This window comes from Ooceraea biroi, chromosome 1, assembly GCF_003672135.1.
Source record: "Ooceraea biroi isolate clonal line C1 chromosome 1, Obir_v5.4, whole genome shotgun sequence".
NCBI lineage: Eukaryota > Metazoa > Arthropoda > Insecta > Hymenoptera > Formicidae > Ooceraea > Ooceraea biroi.
In genome coordinates, this window is record NC_039506.1 from 1165576 (window position 1) to 1182398 (window position 16823).

A 16823-nucleotide genomic window follows, 5' to 3' on the forward strand; every position below is an offset into this window, starting at 1 on the left:
AAATTGTGACAGATCAATAGTCGAGTAAGTCCCAAGAGAAATAAGTAAGCTTCGTTCACGGGATGCCATAAAGACTTTGAAACGTTTTCGACGAGTTTTCGGAAGATTTCGTATGAAGCTTTCGACTTTAACTTTTCGGTAGCGAAATATGTACTAGTCGAATATATATGTGCCTGGCTTTGCTTTATCGCTCCTGCAGACATCGACTAAATCCAGATTTAATTTAACTCAGCATACAAAATTGGATGAAGATAAAACGCGAGCAATTCTGGCACCGTTTACGCGAATGTGTTATCCACTGTTCTCGTAAAGTATCGATTCAAGTTAATTGCGATCCTCCTGTCTTGTACTAGCGACAGAATTAAAAGGGAACAGACAGTATCGATTGCATTCAATTGACATTTTTACGACTAGCCGCGCATAAAAGAAGCACGTAGTAAAGAATAAAAAGTTCGACAACCGTCGAAACGGGGACCGGCACCTTTTAAAAGCTCTACACACACATACATACATACGCGCGCGCGCGTGTGTACATTTCGACTTTAAATTCAGTCCTGATTTCGGTTTATTTGCACGGATGTTTGCACTGGCAAATCCGTAGAAGTTGCTTCAAGAATCAAAAAAGGAAAATCGTGTGTACCTCTTTTCCGCCGGTTGTAATCTTATAAAGCCGTTTCTTCATCCCTTTGAACGTGCAGCGACACACAGGGACGTAATATCGTGTGATTTGCAAGTATACAGTACATGCCTTGCCATCGTATCATCCTTACGGAGTACATGTATGCTCCCGTTGCATGGGGTCGCACTGCAACAGTCATTACAACCACGTATTAATACCGCGCGACCTGAAATCACGAACGTAATGAGCACGTAGGACGTAGGACTAACGTGGAACTTCTAGGAATACTCGAGCTAGATGCTAACCATATAAGCTAGTTAATATCCATGTAAGTTAGTTAATATTCAGATAGATAACTGCGTCAAATTATAATCGCGCAAAATTTCGACGACGTCTTTTACCATTTGGCGTAAAAGTATTGGTACCAAACGATATCGAAATAGTGCACACACACACATATGGTACTTATTTTATTAAATATAATACTTTACCTTTGACTTTAACTGTGTAATCATCGTGAAAGCGTTGTCTTTTCTGTTCGCTCCATTTCGGCGATCATAAACGGATAATCTTCCGATTGCAAGTATTTGAGTACAGCCATACCTGTTTAAGATCTGGATTTCAATCCAATCGAATGTCTTTTGCACCTAGAATGTCGGAGCGGTAATACTCACGCGATTGAAATTGAAAATGACTTCTCTGAGGAGCAGTACCGGTGATTACTTGTTGAAATTTATCAGACGGACGGTAGAAAATCAATATCTGCGTGTTGGAGCTTTAGGTACAGATAGTACGGTAGATAGCATTCTATCTCTCGTGAATAAAAATTTCTCGCGCATTCTCCTCAGACGATGCATCATACGTAATCCAATAACGTATGCATCTGATTCAGCGCACTTTGAGGATAAGTTTACTGGTAAAGTCATTTAGCAATCTATCTTCTTATCTTTTTTATATGTAACGCATATTTTAGTTGCATAGAACATGTGATGAAATAGCGGATAAGTTATCCCGTATTTTCCTATGAGCATGTTGCATCTTATGATTTAGCGCACAACAGTGACGGTAATTTAATGCGGGAGTAAACTAGTGAAATTTTGTTTGAGTAAATTCCATTGTTCGCTGTTGTGCTAAACTTCCGCCATAACTCATTAAAGGTCTTATCATAGTTCATCGGTAAAAAGATACGAGCACAGAAAAGACAAGATCCGTGCTCGTGTCTTACTGTGTTTGGATTGATGTTATAAATTTGCTAAGAAATACATTTTACCATGACTTTTTTATTAATATTTATTTAATGCAAAAAATGTACAGATATATTTAAGCCACAATTCTTGCATTCTTCATTCAGAATAATGAGTCTACAAATTTTTTAACGAAGCTTTTCGTGCGTGATAATTATGTGTAACTATATGCAGAAAAACAAAAGCTAACATTTTAGTTTCTAACATAATTAAACTATGTTGGGGATCAGATTTTGGTTAGACACTCGACACTCGACATTTTTTTGTAGGTTTGATCCCATGACTCGAACAGGATTCATCGTGTATGTACAGCAATTACATGGCAAGAAGCAACGTTCCGAAAGATATCCGTTTAAGTGGTGGGTTCGGTTTCGAGCCTCAATACTAAAGGCACGCTACAGATAGCATACTTTTGTCAATTAAAATTTTTGGTAGAAGACGAAGCAAGCAGAATAAAAAGAGAAATGTAGAATAAAGCGAGGTGGAGAAAATAATGGAATGTCAATAAAGGGACGCCATGACGTCGCGGGCCAAAGGGTGCCACTATATTTATCACAACGCAGGCTTTACGATTCAGAGCAGTGTTGACACAGTGTAAATGACAGCACCCTGGTTCGGTGCCGTCGGAAATACCATATCCTTGAGCTCCGCTTCGTCCTTTGTACTATTCTGACAGAGATATATTCGGAGAGCGTTCACAAATCGCTCAACTTCATTTTTACTGATGATGGCCACGATGCAACCACCCCAACTGTAATACCAAAGAAACGTGATTTATTACCTTAGCTCCATTTGTTCCATTTTTATCTTGAAGCGCGGAAATTAAAATCAGATTAACATAAGAAATAATATCAGAAAATATTTTATATAACATTTTACATATGTTTTTTTATAACATAAAATATATTATTTATCATTTAAGTTACATGTAATAATGTTGTATTTGACAACGCTTCCTCATGCTGTAGAGAGATTTGTACCTCTGGCAAGATGGAATCCGATTTAAATGTAGTTCAAAATACAGTTTCTTGTACAGCCGCATGCACAGCATCATACCTTAACTGGGCACAATATAATACACATATTTAATGATATTGATATTTACCCAGCTCCCGTGAGTCTAGCACCGAATGCACCGCAATGTATAGCTTTCTCGACGAGTGCATCCACATTTGGATGGCTGCACTCGTACAGTTTATGGAGACTAGCGTGGCTCTCCGACATCAGGCTGCCGAGCTGTTGAAGCTTCTCGTGTTCCTTTATGCCATCTTCATCGTTTATGCGGCAGAACTCAAGCACTCTATTGGCTTCTACGGAGTAAAAGCAACGGTGTAATGTACGATTAATCAACGCGAATTTACTAGATACTGTGATAACAAACATTGTGCTTTTTACATGACGACGACGTGATGTAACAGCGAAAAAGAACTCGCAGAGCCCTTAACGAAATTAACGAACTAATCGATCCAATGTTAATTATCGTGCCTAATTATAGATCATTAGTGTTTTTTCTCTACTGAAAGAGGGATAGTTGTAAAATGTGGAAAAAACTTTAGGTATATCCCAAATGGAAGGAAATGTTCCGTAGCTGTGTAACAGTTTTTTCTTGCGCGGTTAAATTTCTGCCGCAATTTAATTTTGCAATGCGAGCTCGAGTTAACTTTTTAGCCGTTTAGTGGTCGCATTCGATGCAAATGTTCGTCGAGATAATTTATAGCTTTATAGAATAATGTATGTGCATATGATTGATCGTCGTGGTGCACTTTTGCACGCAAAAACCCCGGGTTGCGCGATAACTTCTTCGTAGGAACATTGATCGTGAAACGGAAGGTGGATCTGCAACGCTTTGCACTTCTTTTACGCCGCCGGTGGTAATATTAGTAGAAATAGGATGGAAATCAATTAAACGCCTTTATAATTGCTGTAGAGTATAATTGCTGCACTAAATGAGACGAAACGAAGTTTGCGTTCTACTTTTTTAATGGCTTGTACTTTTGAACGTTTCTTTTTAGCGAGCACGAAGTTCGCAAGGAAATTTGCCGCAGGGAATTTTGCGTAGAAAAAGTTAAGGATACATTGACTGGAAAGAAGAGAGCGTAAGCTCTCTTGATTTATCGAATCCGGAATCGCGTTTTACGATTTACCAGCGCATGAAAATTGATGCTCTTACCTTGAAAAACGTGCAGAGCTCGTTGATACAGCTTAAACGTTTGCGAAGCATTAACGGGACCGATGAGAGATGTCTCCTTGAGTTGTTCGTAGTTCGTATTGAGAGCTTCGCAGATCTGTGAAGGAGGAAATTTATGTTCCGTCGATGATAGGCGCTTTTGCTTCACCATTTTGATGAGAGACTCGCTCGACGAAACGTTATTTAATACCGCTCACGTTACATAAACCGACGTGGCTTTACGTGTACGCGAAATACAGCTTTATCATCTGTTTATGTCACGCTTTGCGAAATTTCCTCTTTAGCTTTAATCATGTCTCTAGGGAGATTCCTTCCGTCGTTAAGGTATCGTACAAAGGAAAGATTCCGGTCTTGCGTTATTGATCCAGCAATAATGCAACAGTTTTGCTATCCTGATAAACATTGGGCACGGTCAACACTCGAATGGATAATCATTTGTTATCGGCATCGCATTCAATTTTCTTAATAGAGGAGGAATAGAGAAATTTTCAGAAAAATAGTCGATCCGGAATATGTGTATTGATATCGTGTGCCGAAAAAAGAACGGATATCCATAGAAAAGAAAGAAAAAAAGAAATACATAACGATATACCTCGTCAAGCGTGTACGGTTCTTCGTGCAGGTTCATCTTTACCACGTCAACCATCTCGTCTAGGTCATAGATGAGGCATTCTTGGATGTCAAATAATCTTCGTACGAGTTCCCAATCCATATTTCTTTTCTTAGCTATCATCTACGCACCGAGAGGCAAATTTTATGGCTCAGTTGGGAAATGATAGTGTGAATAAAAGATTACTTCATGAAATATTCAGTTCTTCATTACTCATTGTTGGTGTCTTGAACGAAAGCGTTTTTCGGTGCAAAGAGGAAAGCGGAGAGGATGGAATTGGATCAGCTGTGAGGGTTGGAAAATGTCCTGAATAAACGCAGGATGCATCGGTCAACGTCCATCGGAAAGCGAGTAGCGTGAAGTGTAATCGAAAACGGGTCTTATTAGTTCCGGGATGGTCTCTCTTCGTGTATTTATAGAACTTTAGTGTTCAACGTCACTCTCGAGCCAGAAAGATAAATCGAATCGGGGCTCGCAATCGCTTTACTCAAAATGGATGTTCGCGGATAATGACAATTATTAAAAAGACATAGCTTTTAAATATTAAAATTGAATTACCTGTGCAGCTAGCCTGCATTCCATAACTCTAAGATTGAAGTCGGCCGACGAAGCTTTATTGTGATAAGCTTGACTATGTGCTATTACAAATACTGCATTCTCGGGTAATGTTACATCGGTGGCACGTAATGGATCAAATTCTATCAGCTTGGCCGCGCCTTTAGGAATAAACGAAAAGTATATTGCAAAAAATGAGTCGAATTTTTTGCGATACGACAATTGTATTTTATATTTAATGTCACAATCAGATAACTATGACGAATTATTTTAAATAGTCAAGTTTTTTACTTAATTGCTCAAGCGATCTCAAATTTTTCTTGAATTTCGTGACAAATAATTTAATTTGCAAGCCAATACGTTAATAAAAATTACAATTACCTGCTTTTCCAAGAAAAGCGATAGCCTGATCCATCCCGCCTCCTTGAGTGCCGATATGTCTCTCAGCTCGAGCACTGATTGTCGCCAATTCACGTTTTGACAATTGATACTGCAACGTATACAGATATTGTCGAGAATGTCGAAAGATAATAATGACAATCGATGTCAGAACAATTGTGATTCACATTGATGACTCGTCAACGAAAGCTAACAATATTCGAAATTTGAATGAATAAGAAAGAACTTGCGAGACGAGTTTTGAAACGGAAACTCTTGAACCGAGTAATGTACAGAGACGTAAGATTGACGGGAAACTGAAAGGGACAAGATAATAATGTAGAGAAGAACAATACAAAGCATCAAAGAAGTGCCTTTAAGATTCGCAACGGCTATGTTGCCTTCGGATATCCATTTGAGCAAACACGAAACCGTCAAAAGAAATAGGATCTACGTCCGAGAAAGAAAGAAATGAAAGAACGCTATACGAGGCGAACGATAGTTTGATCTGTTTGGCAAACACAATACCGGCCAGTATAAATAATCTATTCACAAAAAATATTACGTCTCATTATGCGATATCATTCCTGCATTTCTTCATTCACGGAGACGTCTAGGAAAATTGAACTTAGCTAAAAGGCTATCAGAAGGACAACTTCCCGCAGTGAGAAAAATGTCTCGAACCAATTTAAGTCCAAAGAAGTAATTTACGAACTTTAATTTTAATATTCTGCAGCTGCTCGCTTATTAATTACTTTCCCAAAGGGTAGATATCTTTAATGCCATTTTGCATAATAAAAAGCAAAGTAATATAATGATATTTAATATCCTTCGTAAAGAGTCAATTACTCTGAGCCACTCTCACCTGACTGGCATGCACGATCGAAAGGAGAGCGGCTGAGACAAGCGCGCTAGAACTGGAAACGCCGGAATTAGGAGGTATGTTGCCCCATACCGCAGCGAGGATTCCCGAAGGAACGGACTCTGTTGGGATTACCTCGAGTGCTCCTTTTACACCGCACAGAAAATATTTGTACCAGGCCGGTCCGCTGTCGCTATCACTAATACGGGATCTGAAATGTGCGACTGTGCTACACACTTACGTCTGAAAGAATTTTACTATTTAATCATCAAGATGAGATCTCGAAAGAAAGAAGTATGTCCGCATTATCAAAATACAGCAGCATTTACTCGAAATTTTTGTTTTTTCTCTTTCTCTTGTTGCACGTAATTATTATTGTCTTTTATCGTGTATTATTATCGTATGGGACATGTGACATAATAAGGAATATAAAAGTCGAAAGAATCGATAACGATACGTTCGACCAGTCCGCCAGCTGAGTTACATGTTATCTGACGTGATCGTGCGACATTGAATAATGAATGAGATTAAGAAAAAGTTCGCATATTATCTTCCCAGGTATTATACCGGGAGCAAAGGAAGCACGGAGATAATTTAATCCAGGGCGAGGTTGCGCAAGAGAGAGCACGAGATATTATCTGCTTTTCTTATATTACGTGTGGCGTAGGTCCGTCGGTCATCTATCATTTCCTCCCAGGTTTCTCACGTCGCGAAATAATAGTTTTAACTATAATAACATTTAATCCGCAGTCATATAAAATTAAAAACCAAAAGGATCACAACCATTGTGCGCGCACGTACGTAGCTGCGCGGATAAATTGCACATAATTCTAGTTTTAGCCATAATCCTTAGTCATAATCCAAGATGGTCGCAATGAGGGATCAGGAGCTTTAAATTGTTAAGGGGCTATAAGTGCTTATAAGTGCGCGAGGCCACACAACTGCAGGCATGACAGTATGGGGACGGTATTACATTATACGTGCCACATGCGTATACCGTGTTATATGGTAGACGCGATATATATTAGTACATGGAATCTTAGTGACCGCAGAAAAAAAAGGAGGAAAAAGAAGACGCGCCGCGCAGTTTCCGCAAGCTGTTAAAAAAATTAATCGACTCTCGAACTTGCCTGAACTGCCGACCTAACGTCTTTATGTTAACAGATTGAAACTCTTTAGTTGCATACTCACCCCACGTCCTCGAAACTGCATCGAAAGTCCTTGTATACGGGATCTACGTTGGTGAGATGAATGTCGTTATCATTCGACACTGCCACTGCCACAAGTATGTCTTGCTCGATGGCCATTGGACAAACGGCATATCCGCAGTAATCAATGTGCTCGCCTATCAAATTCACTCTGCAACATGTGCGCGTGACAGAGTCATTCATAAATGTACCTGTCATTATCGAAATAATTCAAGGAACCTGCAGAATCTCTCCATCAAGCGTGTAAATGTATTATTCGCGTTAATGTTGACTAATCACGTGGGCTACAAATTCGATTTACGATCAATTATTGTTGCTATGTGATAGTCTATGTAATCGCATATATCGAAAATTTGATGCTGGAATTTACGTATATGCGCCTTTGTTCACGGACACACCTTTGAGCACTTTATTTTTCAACTATAAATAGTTTTATTGCGTAATCAGGCTCATACGTGGCGTTCCACGCGTTACGCGTGCTTTACAGACTTATTAAGCTCGAATGATATACGACCGAACTGAGATCCATCGTCAGAAAACGTATTGATCCTTCATTGCTGCGAAGGAGCTTAAACTCGCGCATGAAGGGTGAACGTCTGCGATGATTAACGACCCATTAGATCGCTCATTAGCATCGCATGATCTTTGAGGTAGTAATATACATAATATACTTTATGCCTAACATCGCGTGACGCGATTCAAATCTTGATGCTTCTTAAACTCTGCATGAACGGCCGCGTGATGGCACTCGGTAGGATCCGTGAAACACGTGTTAGAATCACGAATAATTTATATACTGCTCTCACCTTCCTGGCACTCGGGCGAAAAAGGAAGGCTCCACGTTGTATTTGCAGACGAAGTGAGCGGCCAAGGTCTTTAATCTCGGTGAAATATCGACGGTGGGTGTCAGGATGGGCACGAAGTCATTCGCTTCATGGAGGTCATCCGCGTCATCTCCGTTAGCGTGATCGGACATTCCTAGTAGCTTAAACTGGACACAGAAACATAGGAAGACGTCTTAGAATTACAGGTTGCTTCAAATTCATTCGTGATAATTTGTATTTTTCAGATGGTTTCTCTGTCGTCATTATCGCTGCATGATTAGCGTAATGAAACGCGTACCGACGCATGATGTGGTTGCATAATCTGTTGCGATTGAATGCTTTCCCTTAGCATCAGCAATAACTTCGTTGGTAATTACAGTAGTCTCTCTTTGAGACTCATAGCTATGGCAAATACGCTAGCAAAGTAAGAGTACGCGCAGCAATCCCACCGTGCAATCACAATTCGAGCCTCTTATTCCCTAGCTGAATGATCATAATGAGGCTTTATTAAAAGGAGTCAACTTGTCGCGGCTTTCGTGAAACGATCCTTTTTGCACAACAAAGTGGAAACAAGCACATACATAATAAATTTGGCCTCACGGTTAAATTTCATTATTTTGTGAAGCTGCTATCTCCCTCGAGGCTCACCACGCGCAACGCTTTTATTCAAACGCTCAGTGAGGTCGCGGGACACAGGCTCGCCTACTAATTCTGATATTCTATGATATTTGATGGAAATGACGTTTAATATATATAGCGAAGCGGCTTGCTACGTGAACCGCATAATAAATCTGCTTTATCGCGAAATTATTGATGGGTTAATGCGGCATCACGAGCCGAATAAGATCCGCGAAGCTGCTAATGCGTATAATCGTATTTATGTTGTGACTGCATCGGAAATCGAATTATCAATATAGTGCACTATTATCATTGGCGAACACCACAGTTTTATCTTTATGAGCCATTCTCAGAGATGCCGTTTCCTGAGATACAATTGCGAGACATAATGAAAACTTCCATATTGTACTTCAAACAGATGTTGTTTGTCATTTGTATTATCTATCTTTCAAATTTTAATCTTTATTGTATGATAAGATATATAAACTATATACTATATAATATATAATTTATATAATACATAGACACATAACATTATTATCGATCCGATAGAACGTTGATACATTTAGATAAATAGATTTATGTCAATTTTAAAAATATCGTGAAATTATTATCTTATCATTTATCTTATTATTTAAAATACATTTATATTAATGTGCCTTCGATTTATCGCGTCAGCACCGACACAATGCTGAACTACGTTCGCCGGCTCAGATGCGGACGATGACAAAGGTAGACCGAATGGCTCAAAATAAGAAATGCGTTTTCTTGGTTCTACTGAACCGTTGACGACTATATTTGACGAATGAAAGAAATTAACAGAGTAACGATCTTGCTCGTCTGGCTGGTCAGATTCGACTCCCTCTTCGATCTCTCACACAAAGCTTCGGTATCTTCCTGACAATAAGGTCGAGCGAATACTTTTAAAACACCCGATATTATTGTTTATCTCTGGATATCTTCCCGTTTTCCCGTTGTTATCGGGGGTTTCAGAAACTTCTCAATCTAACAAATATAATACTAACTAAAACTAAATTCTACTTCATTCTATTAAATATTGCAGCACTACTACTACACAGTACTTACAACAGTTACTAAACTACACTGTCAGTTTTATCCTTAACAATTTACATGTATTTTAAATCTGCACATTACACGCGATATAGGAAATAGACCGTAATACATAATTTAATGAAGATAAGCCTGAACTCGTAAATGTAATGTGGCATATAATAATTAACATTACTGCGTGTTCCAAAAGTTTGGAGTTTGAGATTTTTAATTCAAGAGAATATTAACAATAAAACAGAATTCAAGGGAAAATACGCAAGAATCGATTAACGTCCTATCTGTAGTTTCTATTTTAATTATTAAATTAAATTATTAAATTATTATTAAATTTAATTATTTAATTAGGTTTAAGTTTTTGGAAGTTCTACGAAAAAGGTTTGGAGGTTCTACGAAATAATCATGTTTATTATCGAGAGAGAAGTAATATACCGATGCTCGTAGTTACACTGTGTTCAACTTTCTTTCATGCATACAAAGCAGTACGATAGATCCACGATTGCATAATTAACGACAGATGTGCTGTTGAGTTACAAGTTTCGTAATAAATACAGCAATATAACACCGAATTCCTCAATCTGGCATCGATGTGTATTTGCAAATATCGATATATACACGCGTATGTGTGTGTGTGCATTGACATTTCATATCTGATCATTATTCTCCGCGTCTGACGTTTTAATCTAGGACAATTGCTTGATTTTCAATCGTTGATAACTCATTGAATGCTATTGGCTTTCTCGCATTCTTATCGAGGAAAAAGAAAATTAAAGTCGGATTAAAGATCGCAGATAGAATGCGAGATCTTAGATAAAACGCGGAAACAGATGCAATGTTCTGTGTACTGTAGTTTACGATCCTTACATCTCTCTGAAAACTATAAATTAAATTACGGATGTATAATGTAAGTAGAAATGAATGTAAGGACAAATAGTTTGCAATATTCATATCATAATTATTAAATAAAATTTGTCTGCGTATCATGTTTGTCTACGTATTACAGAACATTCTCGCTGAATAAATAAGACAATAAGTTGCCTTTGAAATTTTTATAAGACTTGTATTTTACTGATCTTTAAAATCAATTATATAAATTTATTGATACCCAAATTACATTAATCTATATTTTCATATTTTGTAAAGGAACATTTTTCAAATCTGGCTATACTGGGATTTCAAAAATAAAATTCTAGTTTACGAAATAACAACCTTATTTCGAAAGTTTCGTTTCGATTTAAATTCTAACCCAGACGATTTAGCGGAAAAAATAAAAATTAAATTACTAAAATCGCTTTGTAAACGAATTATTATACAACCATCGTTTAACATAAGTTTCGCGGAAAGGCACTGACAGCATTCCGGCCGCCGGATATTGCAATCTTCATTTGATACATTGCACTCGTATTATCTGGCGGATTTACATCGTCGGTGAACGTGTGGCGCGTGCGCGTGCGCGAAATTGTCACTCGTGGTTATAGCCGGCCGATGCCGCGTCAGCTGTTCGTTTGTGAAACACGGAATACAACGCAAAAGCGGAATATGATTGGCGGCGGATTCAATGAAGCGTCTCAGGAAAATCGCCGGGCCGGCTTTGACCGAACGACTGGGACATACCTCGCTCTGCGACTGCTTGCGACGGACTGCTGAATAACGCGGCGCGTTATCGCCGGTTGATAACCTTATCAACACGTGATGCGTTTGTCCGGCGTGCGGTCCACGTCGTACCACTTATCGATCTATCGCATTTACGTGGTACAGAACGCTGTCGGACGAGTCGCTGCTGCAGGTACACGATGCTGCTTGCGGCGGGTAATTCGAATATTTTCAAGATAACGTGGGGCATCCACGGAAATTCCTTAAGGAAATTTGGAGTCGTTGATGTTCAAACTGACTTATCTTCCATTTCCCAAATTATGGAAAATAATAACGCTGAACAAGATGAATTTATTTAGAAACTGTTTTCTAAATACCAGAAGCCATTCCATAAGCCGCAAGACAAGGATTATGAATAAATAATACAAAGTTTTGCATCCGAATTTTGGATATAGCAGTAACTTTAGTGCAGAGAAGCGTGCACAACTTAAAAAAAATCAGAAGAACAATTATCAAATTTCTATGTTAGATATTGAGAATAAGCATTATATAAAGGGATATAATTCATAAAATATTTTAATATAGCTGTAAAGTTTAACATACATATTTTTTGTAAATTTACATATTAATATTATTACATAATGATTATTATAAAAAATATGTTATCTATACATTCTTTAAAATAAAGAAATCTGAGAGTAAGTTAACGGGAGCAATTCATTAGTTACATATCGCAAATTATTATTTAACGTTTTGTAATACAAAATTTGTATTATGTTCCATTAAATGTTTAAAGTTTGATATTTGAATAATTAATTATTTCTTGTAACAATTATACATTTATATCAATTTGAAGATAGGCAGTTGTAAATATACTAACAGAAAACACAAGTACAATTATAAATTTTATCAATGTTATCTTACATATGTTATCAGTTATCTTATATTTTCATATGTTGTTATTTACGTGTGCGCACGGAAATTCGTCTCCTACTGCGCGAAGTTACTCGATCTCCCGAGCATACACGGACACGATACGTAATTGTGTACGTCACGAAATCATTCCCTCCACATGTTACCACCGTTACCGTGCACCGTTTCTAGCATCAGACAGTGCAGACAGATTCTACATCTTTCTCGCGATAAGCGAGTCCGAGGTGCAGTTTGGAGGCGTGAGATAAAGTATGTGAATTCGAGCAAGTCACCCGGTTCGCGGTGCGAAATCGTACGGTTCCCGCGTGTAATGCGCAACAGTGTCGTATCACGACACGAAGTGGTGCAGCGAAACTGAGCGACACATTCGCATCGACCAGACGTCAACCGCGATGCCTCCGAGTCGCTTGGATGCCGTCTACAGGAGCATACTTCTCACGAAGTTCTTTACGAAAGGCTGGGGCAGTCCCCAAAATTTAAAGCGGTAAACAGCCAACCTGTAGCCTAACCTAAACTACTTCAGCACTCATTGAGTAGTTCACACCAACTTTCGATCATCAATGAATGGACAATCATCTGCGTAGAAAGTATTCTCCGTTTTTAATAATAGTGAATAAATGTAGCATTTCCAATATGATTCATTATATTATAATTACAAAGAATTATTTGTCAACAAAACTTTTTATGCTCCAAAGTGACGTCGATATACGTATACACATATATATATATATATATATATATATATGTATGTATGTATGTATGTATGTATGTTACTAAAAATGCGTTGCACATTTGCATGCCAATGTTATTAATTATATCTTCGTATTTGATAGTCTTAAGTATTTTCTGCCTTTTTATGTCATAAGCTCTGAATATAAATAGAAATAATCCTTGACAGATATAAATTCTTTCTTTTTCTTTTTATAATTTTGTAGCATATCTAATTAAAAAAATGTATTAAAATACTTGTTTCATTTTATAGCAACATATAGATGATTTTCTTAGAATGTGCAACATTTAAATATATTTTGTTTCAGAATATTTGAATTCAGGAAGGTTATCGCAAACCGAGAAGCCTGCTACAATATGATACCACTTGACTATCCAATAGAAATAACGAAGGTTTGTTGATTTGTATTAGTGGAAAAAGTTATTTTCACTAACACAAATTTCCCATTAATTTCAGAAATAATAATGCATATATGATTTTTCTGTGTAACAGGATGAAACTTGGTCAGATTGCCATGTAATCGAAGGTCAATTTGAATCACCCTTTGAGAAGTATCTTCCGGGAATAATGCCGGATAAAACCAAGATCGCTTATTTTCAGATGGTTTTGCCACCTAAGTGGAGTTCTCATAAAATAAAGCCGATTTGTTTGCATCTCGCAGGGACGGGAGATCACGTATGTACGAGATTATTCGTTTCTAACTTGTTTCTAATCTTTATTATATCTATCTGATTGTCTTCTCTCAAATGTGTACAGTATCATTCTAGTGTTAGTAAGAAATTTATACACATCTTACTTATTAATTTTTATTAATTAGTTTTTTTGGCGACGTAGAAATCTTATTGCTAAGCCTTTGCTGAAAGAGTCGGGAATAGCCTCGATCCTGCTGGAGAATCCGTTCTATGGACTGAGAAAGCCGGATGATCAAAAGTAAGAACTATATCGGAAGGTTTGTACGGGTTAAAATTCTTAGTCAAGCCAAGAAATCCAGTTCTTTCTTTCATTACATAATTGTTCCTTTTAGACGATCGAGTCTGCACAATGTATGCGACATTTTCATCATGGGAGGCTGTTAATCATGGAATCAATCATTTTATTAATTGGTGCGAACAACAAGGATTCGGTCCATTGGTATTACTGGATTATCAATGGGTGGACACGTTAGTTTTATTTAGAAATTATCCTTTTTATGCAATTATCCTTTTCACGCACGTAAACGTGTTATCTATTCTGCAGATGGCTTCTTTAGCAGCTACCAACTGGCCAAAACCAATTTCACTGGTGCCCTGTCTGTCATGGTCAACAGCTTCACCTGTGTTTACGGAGGGTGTAATGAGCGCATCGATAAATTGGGCACTTTTAGAAACGCAATACTTTTCGGACAAAATCTACAAGAACGATCTCGCAAAAATGGTGGAAGATTATTGATCAGGATGTAAATATCCGATATTTTTGTATTATGCATCTGTTCATAGCATAATATCTTTTCTACAAAATTTGTATTTTTTCATTAACTAAAAATTTGTAGGATGCCTTCTTAGCTGGTCAGCATTTCGCTAAGCATTATCCCGCAAGTATGAAGAGAGTAAATAAATTGAGAAAGGAATATAACAATGAAAAAACGAACAAAGACAATAATACTGTAGCTGAGAATGGTACAAATTCAATCGACAATATGACAATAATAAAATCGATAATAACGACAATAAATTCCGCCAAAGCGAGGATAAAGCAAAATAATAAATTACAACATCAGATTGCAGAAGAAAAGGCAGCGGCCAAGATATTCCCCTTAAATCTAATTCCAATCGATTCAATCAAAGATCCCAATACTCTCAAAGGTAAGTTAGTTAATCTCATATAATTAATTCGCCTTGCATGTGACCCTAATTTGTCCTAATAAATCCCTAAATTGTAAAGAAATATGTCAGATTGATATATTTCCGTTACATCTTCTATGACGGTATTTAAGTGAATGTGAACGTTCTCAGACTGTCTTATCCGTTGTATTTGTCAGGCAGCATGTAAGCATGTATTTTATGCTATTGTTGCTTTTCCTATGACAGGAGTTTGCTTACTGCCAGTGCCGAAGCATCCACTGTTTTCAGACAACAAATGGCGCGAACACGAGGCCCTGCAATTTATGCGCGGCATAATGGACGAATGTACGCACTTGAAAAATTTCGAGACGCCAGTTGACACTGAATTAATCATCGCTGTTTGCGCCAGGAATGATGCTTATGTACCGCGAGATCATTGCATGAGCCTGGAAACAATATGGCCAGGGGCTGAAATTCGTTACATCGATGCTGGCCACGTTAGTGCGTACCTCCTTCATCAGAAAGTCTTCAGGTATCTTCAGTCGAATTTCTTGTAAAACCCGTATCAGACTATGTACTGGAGATTGGAATTTGACCAATCAGAACAAAGCAGACCAAGATTGCTCTCCAATACGTAGTCTGATATGGACTTAATGTCTTCTTGTTCGTTAATATCGCCTGTGAAAAGTTCTATCATATTTACGTATACTTTTTTTCAGATCCACTATAGCGGAATCTATCCAGCGATCTTTGAAGAAATATCCTGTCAATGCCAGTTGACGAGCTTGTGATCTTCTCGCAGCGAATACACGCTACTTCAGAGCCATAATTACAAATTTAATTAGATGATGGAATATTCAACTATGTGATTGACCTCGCGTATCTATTATTAAGGATCTTTACGTGCACATAATCTATTAGGTTGTTACGCAGGTGGTAATCTGCTACGAAAAAGTACAACTGTTCGAGTCAATTTATAATAATTGTTTATAATAATCAATGTTGTGTTAGCACAGCAAATGTCGTGTGGTATCAGCCAATGATGTTCCTACGTCAAGTAACAACTCGTTTGCGGCATAGCGGATGCAATCTTTTTATACACGCTAACTTTATATAGATTTACACGCGATTTCTTGATAACGTACACTTCTTTATAGACATTTTAGAAAATTATGAACGTGCACGGTTTTATCACGTTATTGTACATACTTGTTGAAATTAGTAATTAAATGTCACATGTGATGTGTCTACTAAGTGATATTTGTGTGCTAATACTTTGTATAATATTATTTAACGTGAAACGTTTATGCAATAATGATCTGTATATAAGTCAGTCTGCTTAACAATGTCAAGAACAAGTTTCATTCGACTACGTCGATACGAGACATCACTCTATTCCTGTTCAACATGAGCAACAAATAGAATAACACTTGCGGCTGTTAAATTAAACTTGTCCCATGTAATATCAGCCAAGAATTAGTAATGAAAGGAAAGTTGAAATGGAACGTGAGTTATATATCTCTATCTATTTGATGACCAAATTAATTAATTAATTAATTCGGTGTTTCTTTGA

The 16823-nt window shown here is 37.5% G+C and overlaps 2 protein-coding genes across 3 annotated transcripts; one reads left to right on the forward strand and one right to left on the reverse strand.

Moving 5' to 3' along the window:
• Positions 1-1879: 1879 nt before the first annotated feature.
• On the reverse strand, positions 1880-8655 carry LOC113562013 (N-acetylgalactosamine kinase-like). 2 transcript variants are annotated; one of them, XM_026969897.1, is made up of 9 exons: positions 8471-8655; positions 7648-7815; positions 6460-6667; positions 5598-5706; positions 5220-5377; positions 4644-4784; positions 4034-4148; positions 2969-3173; positions 1880-2614 (listed from the first exon to the last, which is right to left on the reverse strand). In XM_026969897.1, exons 1-9 carry the CDS (start codon positions 8638-8640, stop codon positions 2437-2439), a joined length of 1452 nt encoding a protein of 483 aa, XP_026825698.1. In that variant the 5' UTR covers positions 8641-8655; the 3' UTR covers positions 1880-2436. The 2 variants fall into 2 exon arrangements, with proteins under 2 accessions (XP_026825698.1, XP_026825700.1); XM_026969899.1 differs by lacking the exons at positions 5220-5377; positions 5598-5706.
• Positions 8656-12776: 4121 nt separating this feature from the next.
• Positions 12777-16755, forward strand: LOC105286761 (protein ABHD18). The gene is given in 13 exon segments (XM_011351935.3): positions 12777-13184; positions 13738-13822; positions 13923-14105; positions 14248-14360; positions 14455-14501; positions 14504-14524; positions 14527-14556; positions 14559-14590; positions 14667-14846; positions 14848-14865; positions 14959-15271; positions 15497-15782; positions 15970-16755. Coding segments are annotated over 13 exon segments (1461 nt in total). The 5' UTR covers positions 12777-13092; the 3' UTR covers positions 16031-16755.
• Positions 16756-16823: the final 68 nt, after the last annotated feature.